Consider the following 15,290-nt stretch of genomic DNA (forward strand, 5'->3'; position numbering starts at 1 on the left):
AATGCGTCTACCCTGCCTTTGCTTGTTTATCTCGACTTCATTTATAGAGCAATATTTCTACTCAGCCGAGAAAACGTCTAATAAACGTCTTTAGTAATCGAACGAAACCACCTACAAGGAAGGATAGCTAACGCACTAAGCCATCCCGGTAAAATGCAAACAACCCCCGAGGGGGCGAAGATCCCGATCACGGCGTATTAACGCGCAGAAATTGAAATTCTATCCGTGGAGTGATACCAGGCGACGGGGGATGTTCGTGCCAAAGGAAGCCGGTTCCCTGACGTCCGGGCATCGTGCGTGATTCACTCGAGCGATTCTGATCACACGAACACCAGGTAATAATGGTGCGTGACGGTGACGTGCTACGTCGAATCGCCAGCGCTCGTCCAGGGGCGAGTTGTAAACGCGAGGACGTTACGCTGTGCGTTGGAAGGCAAATGAGGATAGCCGAGATGAATCGGACCCTCCGGTGTGGACGGTCCTATGCAAGTGAAATATAATTGGGCGGTTTTTGTAATTGGAGAACCGCGGACGGTGATCTACTCCCTGTCCGATTATCTATTCTTATTCCGACCTCCGCGGATGACTTCTTAGCAGAAGGTATTTCGACACGATCTCCTGAAAATAGTCCATGCGTCATGCGCGATATACCGATTCTGAAAAAGCGACAAACGAGCGAGCGCGTCGCGCCCGCTCGGTAATTCATGCGCCTCAGGAATGTCGATTGCGACGAATTACCATTATTAGCTGGTAATAACGAAACGCGGCAATTCGTCCGTTAATACTTGGCAATTTATTTACTGTGCGCCCGAAGCGTCCCTAATTGCCGCGCGTTAAAACGAGAACTCGCCGGACGAAGACGTCGAGCGGCCTCGCTACCGCTGGAATAATTAAACCTTCCGATGAAACTGTACACCGTCGAAGCACTTCGTTAATAAAGAGACACGGAGCGACAGAGGGGACACTGCCCGCGGAGCCAAGATTCGACGAAACGGCGAGCGGCTCTCGACACGGTGCAACGGCGACCGGCTCTCAAAGCGGACACGCTCGTTTCTAAGTTTCTAAACGTCCTGCGTGATTCACCGCCGCCGCCGCGGACATCCATAATACGCTTCGGGCTCTGACAGCCGCATAATAGATCGGCCTGGAAGCTGCACCGGTAAACGCGATGACGATTCGTCTATCTTTACATGGACAGGTCGTTGACTAGCGACTAGCTGGGCCGAGGACACTGTGGCCCCTTAGAACCGGTAGTCACGTTGAGTTAATGCAATTTGCATGCATTATCTAACGCGTAACGAGCAGGCCTGCCCCGCGAACGAAGGAAAGAAGAAGGGAACGGGGTGGCCGCCGAGTCGTTAACCCCGCTGATCCAGAAGCAGTCGATGGAAAATCGACGACGATCATCGTGGACGTCCGGTCACGCCCTCGCCCCCCTCGATTATTCCTCAGACTTTCCGCGAATCAACCAAAGCTCTCCGCTCCACCGTCGCCGGGGCAACGAGTAATTTTACGCCGATGCAATTACACACCGAGGGGGCTGTGCATTAAGCGCCAAGGTTATATTTAGATTTGTATCCAATCAGAGATCCAGTCCGACCTTTTTGCCGTTCGAATCGCTTCGTTTCGAGATGGTACCGTTGCTTTTTTTAACAAACGCCAACCTCGACTGCTCTTCGGACGACCAGTTCCACTGGTCGAGCGCTCTCCTTTCTGCGTTTCGTCGCGGGAACAGGCGGACCTGATTCGCGGGAAATGATCCCGATTCGGTGAACGTTTCGCGGCCGCGGGCAACAACGAACCGCTCGGTATCGTGAAACGCTCGCGAGCTTTATTTACGATGCCCGACGAAGTGACCGGTGGTGCATCGGTAGCCGCGCTTAAATATAATTCGCCGACCACCCCGATGATACCGTGTCCCCCTTGTCGCGCGCGGCCGTTGCCAAGATATTTTTCCAACTGGGAAACGCGTTGTCGGCGGGCTTCGCCCATCGTGCACCGACCAGAACAGAAATAGTCGGGGGGCTTAGCCATCGCTGATGGATTGTGCACACTTTCACCTCGATCCCGCTTAATTCCAGGATTATCCTCGGTTCACCTACTTTTAATTTTACCCGACAACGGCGGAGGGTGATGAAATACGGGGTCGAGCGTGTCCTCGATGGAGAATGTAGCAGTGACAAGTGTTCGAAACAGAGCGTACAGGTGTGAGATATTAACCACGAGCATTAACTAAGGAAGAAACGCATCCACGCGTTCTTTCCACCATAGGTGCACGAGGATGACGATAGAATGGCTTCGAGAGGCCGGAAGCTGGCAAGTTGGAGAGTCGAAGAATGAGATTGCGAAACTCGAGAAAGCGAAGTCGGGAAGTTAAAGGGTCAGAGTCGAAGAGGTGAGGAGAAGCGAGAAAGTTCAGAGATTATGAAGAGTCTGAGTTGAAAGCTTAATCTACTATTTCCACCCAACTTCTCGAGCCACCTACTTCATAGTTGCAGCGAGATCTTCTCCTCGTTCTGCACGGTCGAGTTGAATCCTGCCCTGTATATTCTTCGGGTTCGTATCCCCGGCATGGAATACACAGTGGGGAGCGATAGATTTTCCCCGATACACGTGAATGCAGCGTGTTTCGATACACCTTCGGCCTGGAGCAATATTTGAACTCTGTCGGGCGGAGGGAGTGTCAACAGACCTTAGGAAGGGACTGACCCCTCCGTTCAATGGCGAGTACACGAAACTTGCACGGAGAGAAGTCGCCGCTCGTGAGGCTCGCCGGTTGGTAGGCAGACGCACAGACCATGGTAAACCGACAGCAAGGACCGCAAACGTGACGGTCAGCGGGATATCTTGTTGCCACGACGCCCGCAGTCTCGAGGATCCCTCGAAGAAGTTTCCCCTGGATCGAGACACCGGGACCACTCACGGAGTTAAACTAATTTACCTGCGCCGGGAGAGCTTCCCTTGAAAAGCCATCGAACTAGAAGTCTCTCCCGGATCTCCTGTAATCCGCGGTATTCAGCGGGCGTTACACGATAGCCGGTCGCAAAAGAAGACTGCTGCTCTAGTCTCCAGAGGAGAAAGCGCGCATGCCAAGAGCAGACCGGGGGAAACTGCTTAATTCAATTAATTAGTCGAACGTCAAAGCGAGCTACTTGGAACCGCTCGCCCGATACGAACACCAAGCTACAGCAGTTGGAGTTTCCACGTTTACGAAAGACGGAAGGTGGCAAGGAGGCCTTTGTTTTATCCCCTGGAAGCCCAACGCGCTAAAGAACGTCCGCGGATTGATGAAAGATTCTTTTACTACCCAGGCGTAATCTTCTCGCTTCCCATTCGTCCAAGATTCATGTGACAAGAAAATGCCCGTATTACGAAAACGTTGCGGTCGATTTCGGGGATGTGGGTCACGCTCCTCTTGGCATCGACTCGAGAGCACCCGGCGAATCTTCGATGAATGAGAATCAATCTATTTATACCGCGGGGACCCGCAGTAGGCCGCTTTTCTATCGACGAGCCCGACGGGCGTTGCAACGAGGAGGATTTCTAATCCCCTGTGACTGGAGCGCCGTCGCGAGCTGGAAACTCTTCCGTGCTCCCCTCCGGCCCAGAGACGGACCGATTCGATCCGCTGGCCGAGAGATACGGCGACCGCGGAGAATAAGATAACGGAATTAATGAGCTACTGTGTTCGAGAACAGAAGGTTCCTTAATCAAGCGTCATTGGGATGCACGCGGCGCGACAGGCTGGCCGGTGTTCTTGATCACGTCTCCAGCGTCTCCGAGCCCGCGCTCTTTTCTTTCCCTTCCTCGCCTTTCTTAGCCGCGCCACGAATATTCGCCGGCTCGTCCAGGACGAGGGTGCTCCTGACACGAGCAAACTTTCTCATTACGAAACAACTGTTGGCAGTGGCGCCGCTGATTACAGATTCCGGTCGTACGCATCTACTTGCCACCTGACCGAATTTATCACTGGTTTGCGTTGTAGTGGATCGTGGCCCTATTCAGCTGAATCTAGGCTCAGTTGGACTGGGAGATGTATTTGATTATAGCATCTCGAGCGATCGCAATGATACTTTCGTCAACGCTATTAATCCACGGAGCAGAGGGGTCGGGTCTGTCGCAGCCAAAGAAGCCGAGACCCTGATGCATCTATCGGGGACAAGATAAACGAAGTTAATGAGCCACTCTTCGCGAACAGAGGAGACCTTAACGACCGACGTGTACGCGTGTACGCCTGCACGTACACGCCCGACGATGCACACTTGACCACAGCGATTCTCAGACGACACATTCTCCCTTTGTCCTCCCCCGCGTCCCGGCCGCTGACCATTGTTTTGCGGACAGGCATCGAGATTAGAGTTTCTTCGTCGCTGACAATGACTGATCGCGACTCGCGAGTTAAGGGCAGAGTCGGTGGCTCGCCACTCCCGTCGGATCGGTCGAAATTCTCTCCTGGAAGCGCGGTCCGCGGATCCCCCGCGTTACGAACCTCGTTCCGACATGCAGTATGCACGAGAGAACTCTGGGGCCATAAAATATTTTCAACACGGCAATTCTACAAAGTTTCCACCGGCTGGGCGAATTTTTACGGGCGACGATCCAGTCGGATCTCGTGCCCGGCTCCTGAGAAGCCCCGCGAACATGCATAAAAGGACACTCGAAAGTATCTCGAGCCCCGGGAAATCTTGCGACGAGCCTCGCCGCGGCGAAGCGAGCTTCTAGAATGCAAATTCGTTTAGAGAAGAAACGCTGAGTGCACGCTACCCGGAGTCGAGCAGCCAGGAACTGCAACCGACGAGGTCATACCGCGCGAATGTGTCGACTCGCGTGTGCCCCGTGCGTGTGTGGGACGGCTGCAGTGACCGTGGGAAGCAGCTGGATGTTAGGTAATTGAAGAATTTCTCAGAAAATGGGCACGCGTGTCGAGGACGAGAAGAAGGCGGAGGGTGGAGGCGGCGGGAGCAAGTTCGAGGAGCTTACCTCGAGAGACCAAGAACGAAACGGCAGCTAGGCTCGTCGAGAGACGCTCGAGACGTCAGCTCGTAGAGCAATTAAGCGTAACGGTGATGCAATCGGGTTCTCATTGACGCTTTGATACCGCGAGACTGCCGCTAATTGGCGCCCACCGCCGCAATTCGCGAGTGAATCGTGTTGACGCAAGCCTCTGTTCCGGTTTTCGGTGGCGATCAATTGAAATGTTTCTCCTGGGGAGAGGATTCGGATTACCTCCAGGACATCCCGTGAACTATAGGCGACTGAATAGCTTCCACATCAAGAAGAGATTCCGCGAGCAGCGCTAATCGCCTGTGGTGCTTTGGGGACATTCCATGCGAACTCGGACAGTTTTCGGAGTAAGTTTTCGTAGATTGCTGCAATTTGAATATGTTGTAGTCTTTAGTAGCATTTAAACCTACCTCAAAGGGTTTTTCGAAATTTTGAGAAATGTCGATTTTACAGCTGTTTGAAGTTAAGAGTACCGCGAGTACCGCAGTGCTGGGCGACGCAGCGTCAACTTTCGGCAATTTTTACGGGGCCAATTTGAATATGTCCATATTTTTGAAATTTTTAAAATCGCGCCCGATGTCAAAAACTTGAATTTGTTTAAAATAACTGCACGAAAATGATTCAAATTTTTTTTTTTAAACTTAAATAATTTTTTCTTAAAACTTCAATGTCTTCTCTATAAGCACCGTAAAGCTGATCTCCATCCTTTTACTACTTCCACAGCTATAATGTATTGAGAAAAAGTTAGCACTTAACTTGAAACAGCTGTGAAATCGACATTTTTCAAAATTTCGAAAAATCCTTTCAGGTACGTTTAAATATCACTAAAGACTACAACATATACAAATTTCAGCACTCTACGAAAGCTTACTCCGAAATCTGTCCGAGTTCGCGTGGAATGTCCCTTTGGCAACGTGCAATTCCTCGGAGCTGCTTTACTACGGTGTAACGTCCAGAGTAATGGAATGCCTCGGTGAGATGCACCGATTTCTGCCAGCTAACTGAAACCTCCCCCGCCTCGTCCAACTGAAAAACACCTCGCCTTCTACTCATCCACTGCGGCAAGTTCGAACCTCCGCGAGATCGCAATCGCGACAGCCACTATTCGATCCGCTCAGCTGCGGGAACAAAGAAATCCGAGTGAGTTTCTAACCGAACTCGAGCACAGCCGTGACGCAATCGTTCCTCCGAGCACCTAACGTCATACTTCTGGCCGTTGCCCAACCGTGCAGCCGTTCGTACAGTTGTTAAGACGATCATAACGCCGCTAATTAACCGTGATAAGTTATTGCTCGACGGTTGCGCAAATGGTTCCCCCTCGCCGCGAAAAGCCTCCTTTCGAGTACGCAGCGCGCCTTTGGAAGTCGCTCCGCAAAGGGGAGGAATCGCGAGGGGGATGAGGCCCTCCACGGTGGACCATGGAGACTGACTGCGATGCACACAGCCGCAAATGACACGCGAGCTAATTTTCCGGCCGGAAAATCACGGGGGCGGGCAAGCTACCGTGAACGCAGCGTGTCCGTGACACCTCAACAAGTGGATGGGAGGCTCGCGCGCGCTCACGTGTCGCTGACATGCCGAGCGTGTGTGCGGCACGCGAAATCGCCGGATAAAAGTGCACTAAGGTTCGTCGAACCGCGAAAGCACGGGACCCCACGAGGCTGATCCATCCAGCGGAGCATTATTTTTAGTCGCGAGTCGTCCCGCTGTGTAAAAGAGGCGCGAAGCAACGAGAACGTTCCCGACTGTCAGCGGTTTCGTTTTGGAGTAATCGGGCTGTTTGATCGCAAGGAAGCGTAGCGCGAGAGGATGTAAGAACGGGAAACGTACGCGGGCCGTGGTCCGAAAAGAGACGCGGAGAGTTGGAGAGCAGATATGTTACATGTGAAGGGAAAATTAACACTGCGTAATGATTTCCTGCTGCCTAATGAAGTTTCTAAGGTCGCACGCTCGGAAAGCGCGAATTGAATTTTCACCGCGAAGCACCGCGAGCCGCGTATAATCGGCAAACGAAGCCGCTAGCGTGCATAATCATCCGCGTCGAGATCTAGATGCGGGATACGCTTAATTGGATACGATTCGATCCGAGCCGCGCGAAAGGGGATACTCGATGCGTTCACGGTATAAACCATGGAACAACTATCCCCGAAGAAGAAGAAGAAAAAGAAGGAGACGAAGATGAAGACGAAGAAGAAGACGAAGGGAAAGAGGTTAAAGCGAAGGGAACCGTCGCGCAAGAAGAGTGAGACGTCGAAAGCGAAGGTACGTGGCGAAGAAGCTGCAAGGGGTCCCAGGAAAAAAGGTGAGAAATGAGGCGGCCGAAGGATCAGACGAAAGAAATCGATGGAGGGCGAAGAAGATGGGACAGACCCGTTATGGCGACCGTGTTGCATCGCATTAACCAATCGACCGAGTGATCTTGATCCCATCTCTCACAGCGGCGCCCTGCTTCTTCCCCTTCGGAATCATCGTCTCAAACGTGATCCGGCCACTAACGACTGTCCGCCGATTCTGCTCGATCGAACGAGCCCCTATACGCATTTACACTCGCTACAACGCGTCCTCCATGCGAAGACCTATCGACAGAAGCGATTTCTCACGCGCCGACACATAAATCGCCGAGGATAAAAGTCAGCCTCTCGATAAGTAAACTGCAACTATAGGCTGTGGGAGTTGATAAAGTTCATTGAAAGGGAGTAACAAACGTGCAAGTCTTTTGTTACCCCAGCCTTTCGAACCTGCTGTTGCCTAAGGACCCTTAGAAACCCAAGAAATCCGCACGGATTTATATAGTATTTAGTTTCACTTTGCAATCGGTGCACTTACAATTCGATACCAAGAGCCAGCGTCGCAACTCCCAGCGAGTAACGCGACTATGATAATTTTGCAACTGGGAAAAAGCTAACGGGGAGATCTCTGAACGGTGTTTTCCGCGGGTGCTCCTCGTTTCGCGACTACTTAACCAGCATCGTTCGATATGATCGCGCGATTTACTCGCGCACACGGGATGAATTAATTGCCAGGCGGCGCCGGGGCTTGCGTAATTGCGCGGCAATTGCGTAATTGCCAAGTAACGAGTGGCCTTCCGATCGAAGACGATGCGAACACGCGAAACTCGGCCAGGTCGATAACCTGTGCTCCACGGTGTTAATTGACCATGTACGCAAACCGTTTGAGTTTTGCCTCTCTCACCACGGGATGGGCCCTCTGTGTTCCCGTTACGAGAGCCCGTCTCTGAAATTCCGTGCCAATTACGCCACCGGACTTTAATCATTTTTAGCGCGACGCTGACGGTCGACCGCGAAACGCTGATGGAACTGGGCGTTTAATTGCGACGGAGCGTTGCCTCTTTTTTAATGCCTGCGGTAACGGCGAACCAGAGCCTGTCAAACGTTCCAGCCGAGACAGTTTCGAAAAAAAAAACCACGGGAAACGTTCCCGACGAGACGATTCTTCGCGCGGGACAATCGTTCGCACATTCGTTACGCATCGATTCGAGGCCACTCGCATGGAAGAGTACACGCGGCGAGAGATCTTTTGCCACGAGTTCCCGTTCTCCGTCAATGATCGTGCAAAAGAGGGCGCAGGTACTCACCTAAACGTCCACCATATGTTGAAGCACATCGTGTTCAGCCAGAAGAACGCAGCCAGGAAGAAGAAGTGAGCCATGATTGCTGAAACAGAAGAAGAAAAATGGGCTTCGTTACAAACTGCTTTGCCGAGGGTTAAGCCGCTTACCGGGTACCAGTTTTCCCTGCCCCTCGGGGCAACCAGTTTTCCCAGGGGAGACGAGATAGCCTCAGCCCTGTCCACGGCAGAAGGAAATCGGGAAACACAGTTTCATCGCGGTTCCCTCGCAGGATAAACGAACCGATTGCTCCCCAATTACCAGCGTCGCGTACATGGGAAATTCGGCGTGGGTATTTCAAATGTTTCCCCATTTCCTTCACCGACAGAAAGGTGCAGGAGAACACAGGGGGTCTCTCGGAACAAAGGACACCACCGATTCCCAGGTTCGCGATGAATCCTCAAAGATTCATGAACGGGGAGGGTTGAACACGCAGGGTGCGGCGTGTCGAGGGCCAGACAAAGCTCCGGGGGGGCGGCAGCTTTTGTAAAGATCCGTTTGAAAAGATGCTGGTAACCGGAGTGAGGGGTGGCCGGTAGATCTCGATAAATTTTTCACGGTGTCGTCCGCATTCATTCTTAGAATTCGCGCGGCCGCGTGCAACGAGCGGAGAGCCTCGGCTGGCCATTAATTCCTGAAAACGCAATCGCTGGGGATGCGTGCACGCGTCGGCGACGATGGAGGGTTGCGGCGGCACAAAGCTCGCGTCGATCGAGCAGCCGGTTTTACAAAGAGACCCCGCGAACCAGCAGTTTCCACGAGCACCTTTCGTGAAAAGGAAACTCCACTGGCGAGCAAAGAACCGGCCCGAATCGGTTTGCCTATTGTGGAAAGGGGGTGAATTTTTCAGCACGTCGAACGGGACTGCATTCGAGAACGACAGCCACGAGCCGGCGCAGCCATGAATTTCTAAAAACCCAATCGTCGTGTTTACATAATGGCAGCGTTGACGAAAACACGCGTCGCAACGCTCGGGGGTGGCTGAGTTTGCTCTGAACCGCAGCCGAGGGGGTGCAGTAATCGTTCATTCGATTGTGTTTGATAAACTCGAGGTATATAATTTCTGTGTCTAATTATTGGAGGTGCATTATAGTGGACACGTGTTCGATTACACAGTGGTAATGTCGCGCAGGGGCGCACCTAGAGGGGGGCCAAGGGTTCCTGGCATCCCCAAAGAAGGTGCTTTGTAAAAAGAAAAGGTAATTGGATTTTATTCTTTAACTAAATTTTTACAACCACCTAATGCATTTTACTGAATTTCCATGAAAAATATTTTTATCCCTTCAACCCGGTTCGCCTCAAGTTTAAATCCTGAGTGCGCCACTGCTGTCGCGTGTAAGACACTGCTGGCCTTCCCTTGACAGGTGCGTCGCTACTGTACGCGGGATTTAATCGCTGATTGTCTTTGGAAGAAATACAAAACTTTCAATGCGAAGTTGCTTCGATTAGTCTTAGCGAGCATTAGTCATCGCCTTTCATTTGGGGCCGCTATATTCTCGACTGCATCGGTGTGTACAAGGAAGTAGGTTTCCTTGATCGCGTTCCGAGGCGTAGCAACGCACACTTCATCCCGGCGATGTTTTCCCACATTTTTACATTAAATGGAATAATCCCTGCGTAAACGAGCGTTAATTACACGCAGCACGCCTGCAGCCTCCGGTGGTGGCACTCCATATGGGAAAAATCCGCGATTGTAAACATTTGCCCGGACCGCTCGCGGCTCGTAACCGCGCGGCCGTGCATAACGAAGTGAATGCAAATCGAGGCGAGTCGCTCGGTTACAAAAGTTTCTCATGCGTCACTGGCGTTCCTTCAACGCGCGTTTCTGCGTTCCTCCGCGTGACGCCTATCGTGCCTCCAGCCTATGCCGATAATCTCTAACATCGAATGTGATGAGAGGCACCGTTAGCGTGCGACGAGTGCATCCCGAACGGAATTCTCGGTATCCTGTTACGGCCGGTCACCGCTAAGAAACAATTCCCATAAATAAACTTAAAAAAAGTAAAAAAGTTACGCCAAGTACATGAAATCAAATAAATCACAAAAAGTAGAAGATAATAATAATCTTCTTAATAAACAATTTTATTAAAAATGTAGTACAAACTAAATTAAAAGCACTAAAAACTAAAGAATAATTATTTTCTTGTACTTCAATTTTGGTGGTGTTAATATCACTTTAAATAAAATCGTGAGGCACCATGTGCAACCAGAAGTTGAAGTACTAAAGTGATTCATCTCCTGTTATGAAATATCGTGCCCCACGATTTTATTTAAAGTGATATTAACACCATCAAAATTGAAATACAAGAAAATAATTAATTTTTTAGTTTTTAGTGCTTTTAATTTAGTATTTACTACATTTTTAATAAAATCGTTTAACATAAAATTTGTTTATATATTTTTTAATTTTGTACTTATTATTATCTTCTATTTTTTGTGATTTATTTGATCTCATGTACTTGGCGTAATTTGTTTACTTTTTTTAAGCTTTTTTATGGGGGCAGACTTTGCTCTTCGCTGTTACACGCTAATCGAAATGACAGCACGCGTTCCTAACGAACCTTCTACAATTTCGTCAACGATTCTCTGCGAAGAAGCAATGAGACTCGCGCATTTAACCCTTTCGTAGTAGTCCGCCAGAGGTGAGCATCAATCGACCGCGAGATATCACGCTCCCACGCGCACGACGCGGCCAACACGCACAAATCAGTCGTGTTCCAAGGCGTTCGAGGTTGATTAACAAAGCAACGAGTGACGTTTGTCGACGGATTAGCGCTGGCGCGGAGGAAAAGCCAGGCGACGGTCGATCGCTCGAGCGTTTCGAAACTGCCACGGTTTCCCATCGACTCGAGGTTGCTCGAAGCGGGATTAACGGCCGCCACGCGGCAAAGTCCTCCGATAATTCTTCGTCGAAAGGCTTCCGCGCGCGGACCCGTGTGCCGCCGGCATTTATCCCGCGTCCCGGCCGCGCGGAAATAATTAAATTTCCAAAACTAATTACGCCTCGTTGCAATTATAACTCTGGCGACATTCATCCGTGAACGCACCACCCCGCCCCCATCCAGTAGGGAGGCTGAACCCCGCGCGGGGTAGTCGAAATCGTTTGCACGCGTCAACCCTTTCCCCCTTCATCCGCTGACGACCATCGGTGAAATCTGCGCGGAGTCGTTTCGGGAATGGGAGCAGGACGATTCGTGTTTGCTCGACACGGTCTGTTTCTCATTTTCCAACACCTACGTCTCCCGGTTACAGAGGGGTATCCCTTTGGTCAGAATTAAGGTCTGCGCACACCTATCCGTTCCGTGTCAGTTCCGGGCCGTGAGGAACAGTGTTAAAAAAAATATCGTTTGCGTGCTTTACAATGGAGCAGCGCACACTTGTCCGTGTCAGGGCTGTCGGCAGATGTCAATGGAAGATGAAATGGAGCCGAATGTGCGTTTCAACAGAACGTGCAAACTTTAGACGTTTTTCACACGGCGATACATGTATCGCGATACGTGTACGATGAATACCGATTTTCCATTGATCATTATAGCTTCCATAAGAGCCGTTCACACGACGATTCTCGTATCGCGATACTGATTTTGTCTACCCCGCAAACGTCGGCTGCGCGATACTTTTTGTCTGAACTCTTTCACACGGCCCGGGGCGAAACACGTATCGCGATAGGTGTCGATCATTTACAGGAAACCAGATGTTTTACTATGTACCAGCATTGGAGTAAAACTTACTTAAACCTACCTACTTAAAGGATTTTCAAATTTTCATTACAGGTACAGGAAAAAAAGTGGAAAAAGCGACCGTCATTATTTTCTTCGCTATTCCGACCAAATGCGATTTTTTTCAAACCTACGAAACACGCCACCTACTTAGGAAACTAATACTTCTAGCTTCTAAAAAAAAAAATCACGTTGTTTGACCAATTTTAAAAATGTTATTCTGTTTTGAAGGGTGTACGAATACTTTTGTCACCTACTGACTGAAAGAACTGTACATCAGGCTTGCAGAAACGGCTGAATTGGGACTGACCAAGCCAGAGCAGGCCTCCTACACAGTTGTCAGTGAATTTAGGGACACCGCACGGACACGGAACGGATATGTGTGCGCAGACCTTTAGGACCCGGAGCGGGTAGCGAACGAAGGGGTAGGTGGGAAGGAGGAGCGACCGGAAAATGAGAGACCGAATCGCGAGTCGCGCGATATCGCGGCCCCTTTGATATGGTAATAGCGTTTCTCCGAGGCTCGGGGGCGGCCGATCGGGCTTTTCCTTTCATCCGACAAAACTTGTATCGCCCGCCTTGGCACGCGGATCGCGGCGGTCCTGATCGCGGTGGGTAATGGGGATTCGATTCAATCCCCGTTTCTATTTGCTCTCCTCGTCGCCTCGCCAACAGTATGCCAAGATTCGTCGGGGTCTGATTAACACACCGACACGGATTCGCCCGGTGGCTCGAAGAAATGAATGAAACCTCTGACGCGTTCGCGCTGGGAACGACGTGGAAACTTTCCCCGTGCTCTGGCAGCAATGTAAAATCCAGCGAGCCAGTAACTGCACGCTGCTTATCGAGGAAACTTTGGGACGCGTTTGGCAATCGGGTGTCGCTCGTCTCGCTCGTTCTCGCCGGCCCCAATGTTTTTCATTATCGCGACAACTAATTTCGCGGCGGTCGTTGAAATCGACCCCTCGGCCGGGAACAGAGGGAGGAGACGGGGAACTAACGATTGTCGACGGGCGAAAGAGGAGTGGAAAACGGTTGGAGGGTTAATTTAAGTCACGGAGACTCGAAGGAAGAGCGGGCCGGTGTGTGCCAGGCCCGCGCGCGACCCCACAACACCGTTCCGCCACGAGGGCGAGTGTCAAGGGTTGAAACGCCGGCTAGTTAAGGGGCCTCGATTTGCATGGGGTCGGAATTAGATTGCGCTGCCTTGACCCCGTCGTTTATCCGTTTCTTCGTTGGCGCGCGTTTCTAATTGCCCCGGGGAGAAATGCAGCCCTTTTGGGTCGCGCGTAAATGCTATTCATCTCGTTGTGTCCTTTTAATGAACAAAGGAGAAACGTTTTCATTCCGAGCTCACGGGGTGCGGGGGTCGCATTTATAGCATGGACCGCTGTGTTAGATTTTGGCGCGAAGCACAGGCACGATCTTCTTTCCCTTCGCTGGAAACGTAATGGAATTTCAGGATATCGGTGCGATGTCAACCCTTGGATTTCACTCATCCCGCAGGAATAAAGGGCGAAATTAATCAAACCGAGGCTCAACTACATTAAGAAACACGTGCCGCTGGGAAAGTTAATTTCATTCCCACTCGATTTACCAGCGAAACTTGCTCGAGAAGAAATTGATTAGAACGGTGGCGCGGAGTTAGCGAGCCGGCAGCGACTTCAGAGATTAATGCCGCTGCATTAACATCCGTGATTAAGTTAAATACTTCGGAATGGCACCGCGACGAGTCGTAATTAAATCATGTCGGATTTATTACACCGCCCCGATTTAGATGGGATTAGAGTTTGATTCAACGTTCCCAACGCTCCCCGCGTCCCCGTTGCGCCCCTAAGCCCGAAAGGGTTGTAGCGCCGCGATAAATTATGAAAGTTAGCGGCTGGCCCCAGGGATGCTCGATCGGTCAGTTGAAATATTAAGCTTGGAAAAGAACGAAACGCCGGGGGCCTCCTCAATTCGCGGTGGTACGGAAAACTTGATTCCCAGAGCGCCTCCGAAACACTAATAGGGTAAAGTAGCCGAATATGAGACCCATTTCTTAAACACATCATAACTCTTGACTGAGACCACTTTTAGTCAAATTAGATACACGATTTAAAAGTAGAATATATATTCTTTAGCAACCTACTGGAAAGTACTATAACAAAAATTCGGTTTCGTTATAATAAAATAAAAACGAAAGTCATTCAAATACGCAGATAAAAAATATGTGTGCCTAATAAAGAAATACCATCGCTATGACAGTCAAGAGTTCTGCAGCGGGTCTCACATTAGGAGAGGTCGTCATATTCGGCTACTTTACCCTAATCTTCCTTTAAAAAGTGAAATAAATATCGCGCTTAACGCTACGCATTCAGAAAGTCTTCTGCGCGTTCTTTTCGACCACGTCAGGGTGCGAACGGCCCCGAAATGCTGGAAAGTAAATCTGCCACGGAACAAAAATACTCGCGCGGGCCGTCTTGCAGAGAATTACAAGCGTAAGCAAACGGATAAATTCGTGCGGGATTAATAAAAGTCGCTCGCGTTGCCCGCGGAATTACGATCGGCGTTTTTACGAGTTATCGGCCGTGCCGGTGGCGATCCTGTCCACGGTTTTACGGCGACGCGTTATTTCGAGAACACCACGTCCCGCCGATGCGTACTTTACATCCATAATTCCGCCGGCGGAATTAATTGGAGCCAGCGTGGCGCGCGTCGAAAATCATTTCGCGGCGGGAGGAGATGATACGTCGCAGAGGGGAGTCGCGTAAACGATTAACGTGAATAAATAAACGCCAGGCGGGAGCCGAGTGGGGCGAGCCAGGGGGAGGGTAAAAATTTATGGAACGGAAACGTGGAAATTAATGAATTTAGGAAAGCGCACGTATTCAAACGTTTAGACGTTTCAAAAATCCACAAACGCGAGCCGTAAAAGCGCGCCGGGGGAGAGCTGGTAG

General features: G+C 50.6%; 1 protein-coding gene across 1 annotated transcript in view; it reads right to left on the reverse strand.

Moving 5' to 3' along the window:
* The window catches only part of Mthl1 (adhesion G-protein coupled receptor methuselah-like 1), a 124,165-nt gene that overhangs the window by 68,604 nt on the left and 40,271 nt on the right, over positions 1–15,290 (reverse strand). Inside the window, exon 4 of the mRNA XM_076819064.1 lies at positions 8,600–8,678. Coding sequence (XP_076675179.1) covers positions 8,600–8,678 — 79 coding nt within the window. The remainder of the gene's footprint in view (positions 1–8,599; positions 8,679–15,290) is intronic.

The sequence above is a fragment of the Andrena cerasifolii genome, chromosome 8, assembly GCF_050908995.1.
Source record: "Andrena cerasifolii isolate SP2316 chromosome 8, iyAndCera1_principal, whole genome shotgun sequence".
Classification (NCBI taxonomy): domain Eukaryota; kingdom Metazoa; phylum Arthropoda; class Insecta; order Hymenoptera; family Andrenidae; genus Andrena; species Andrena cerasifolii.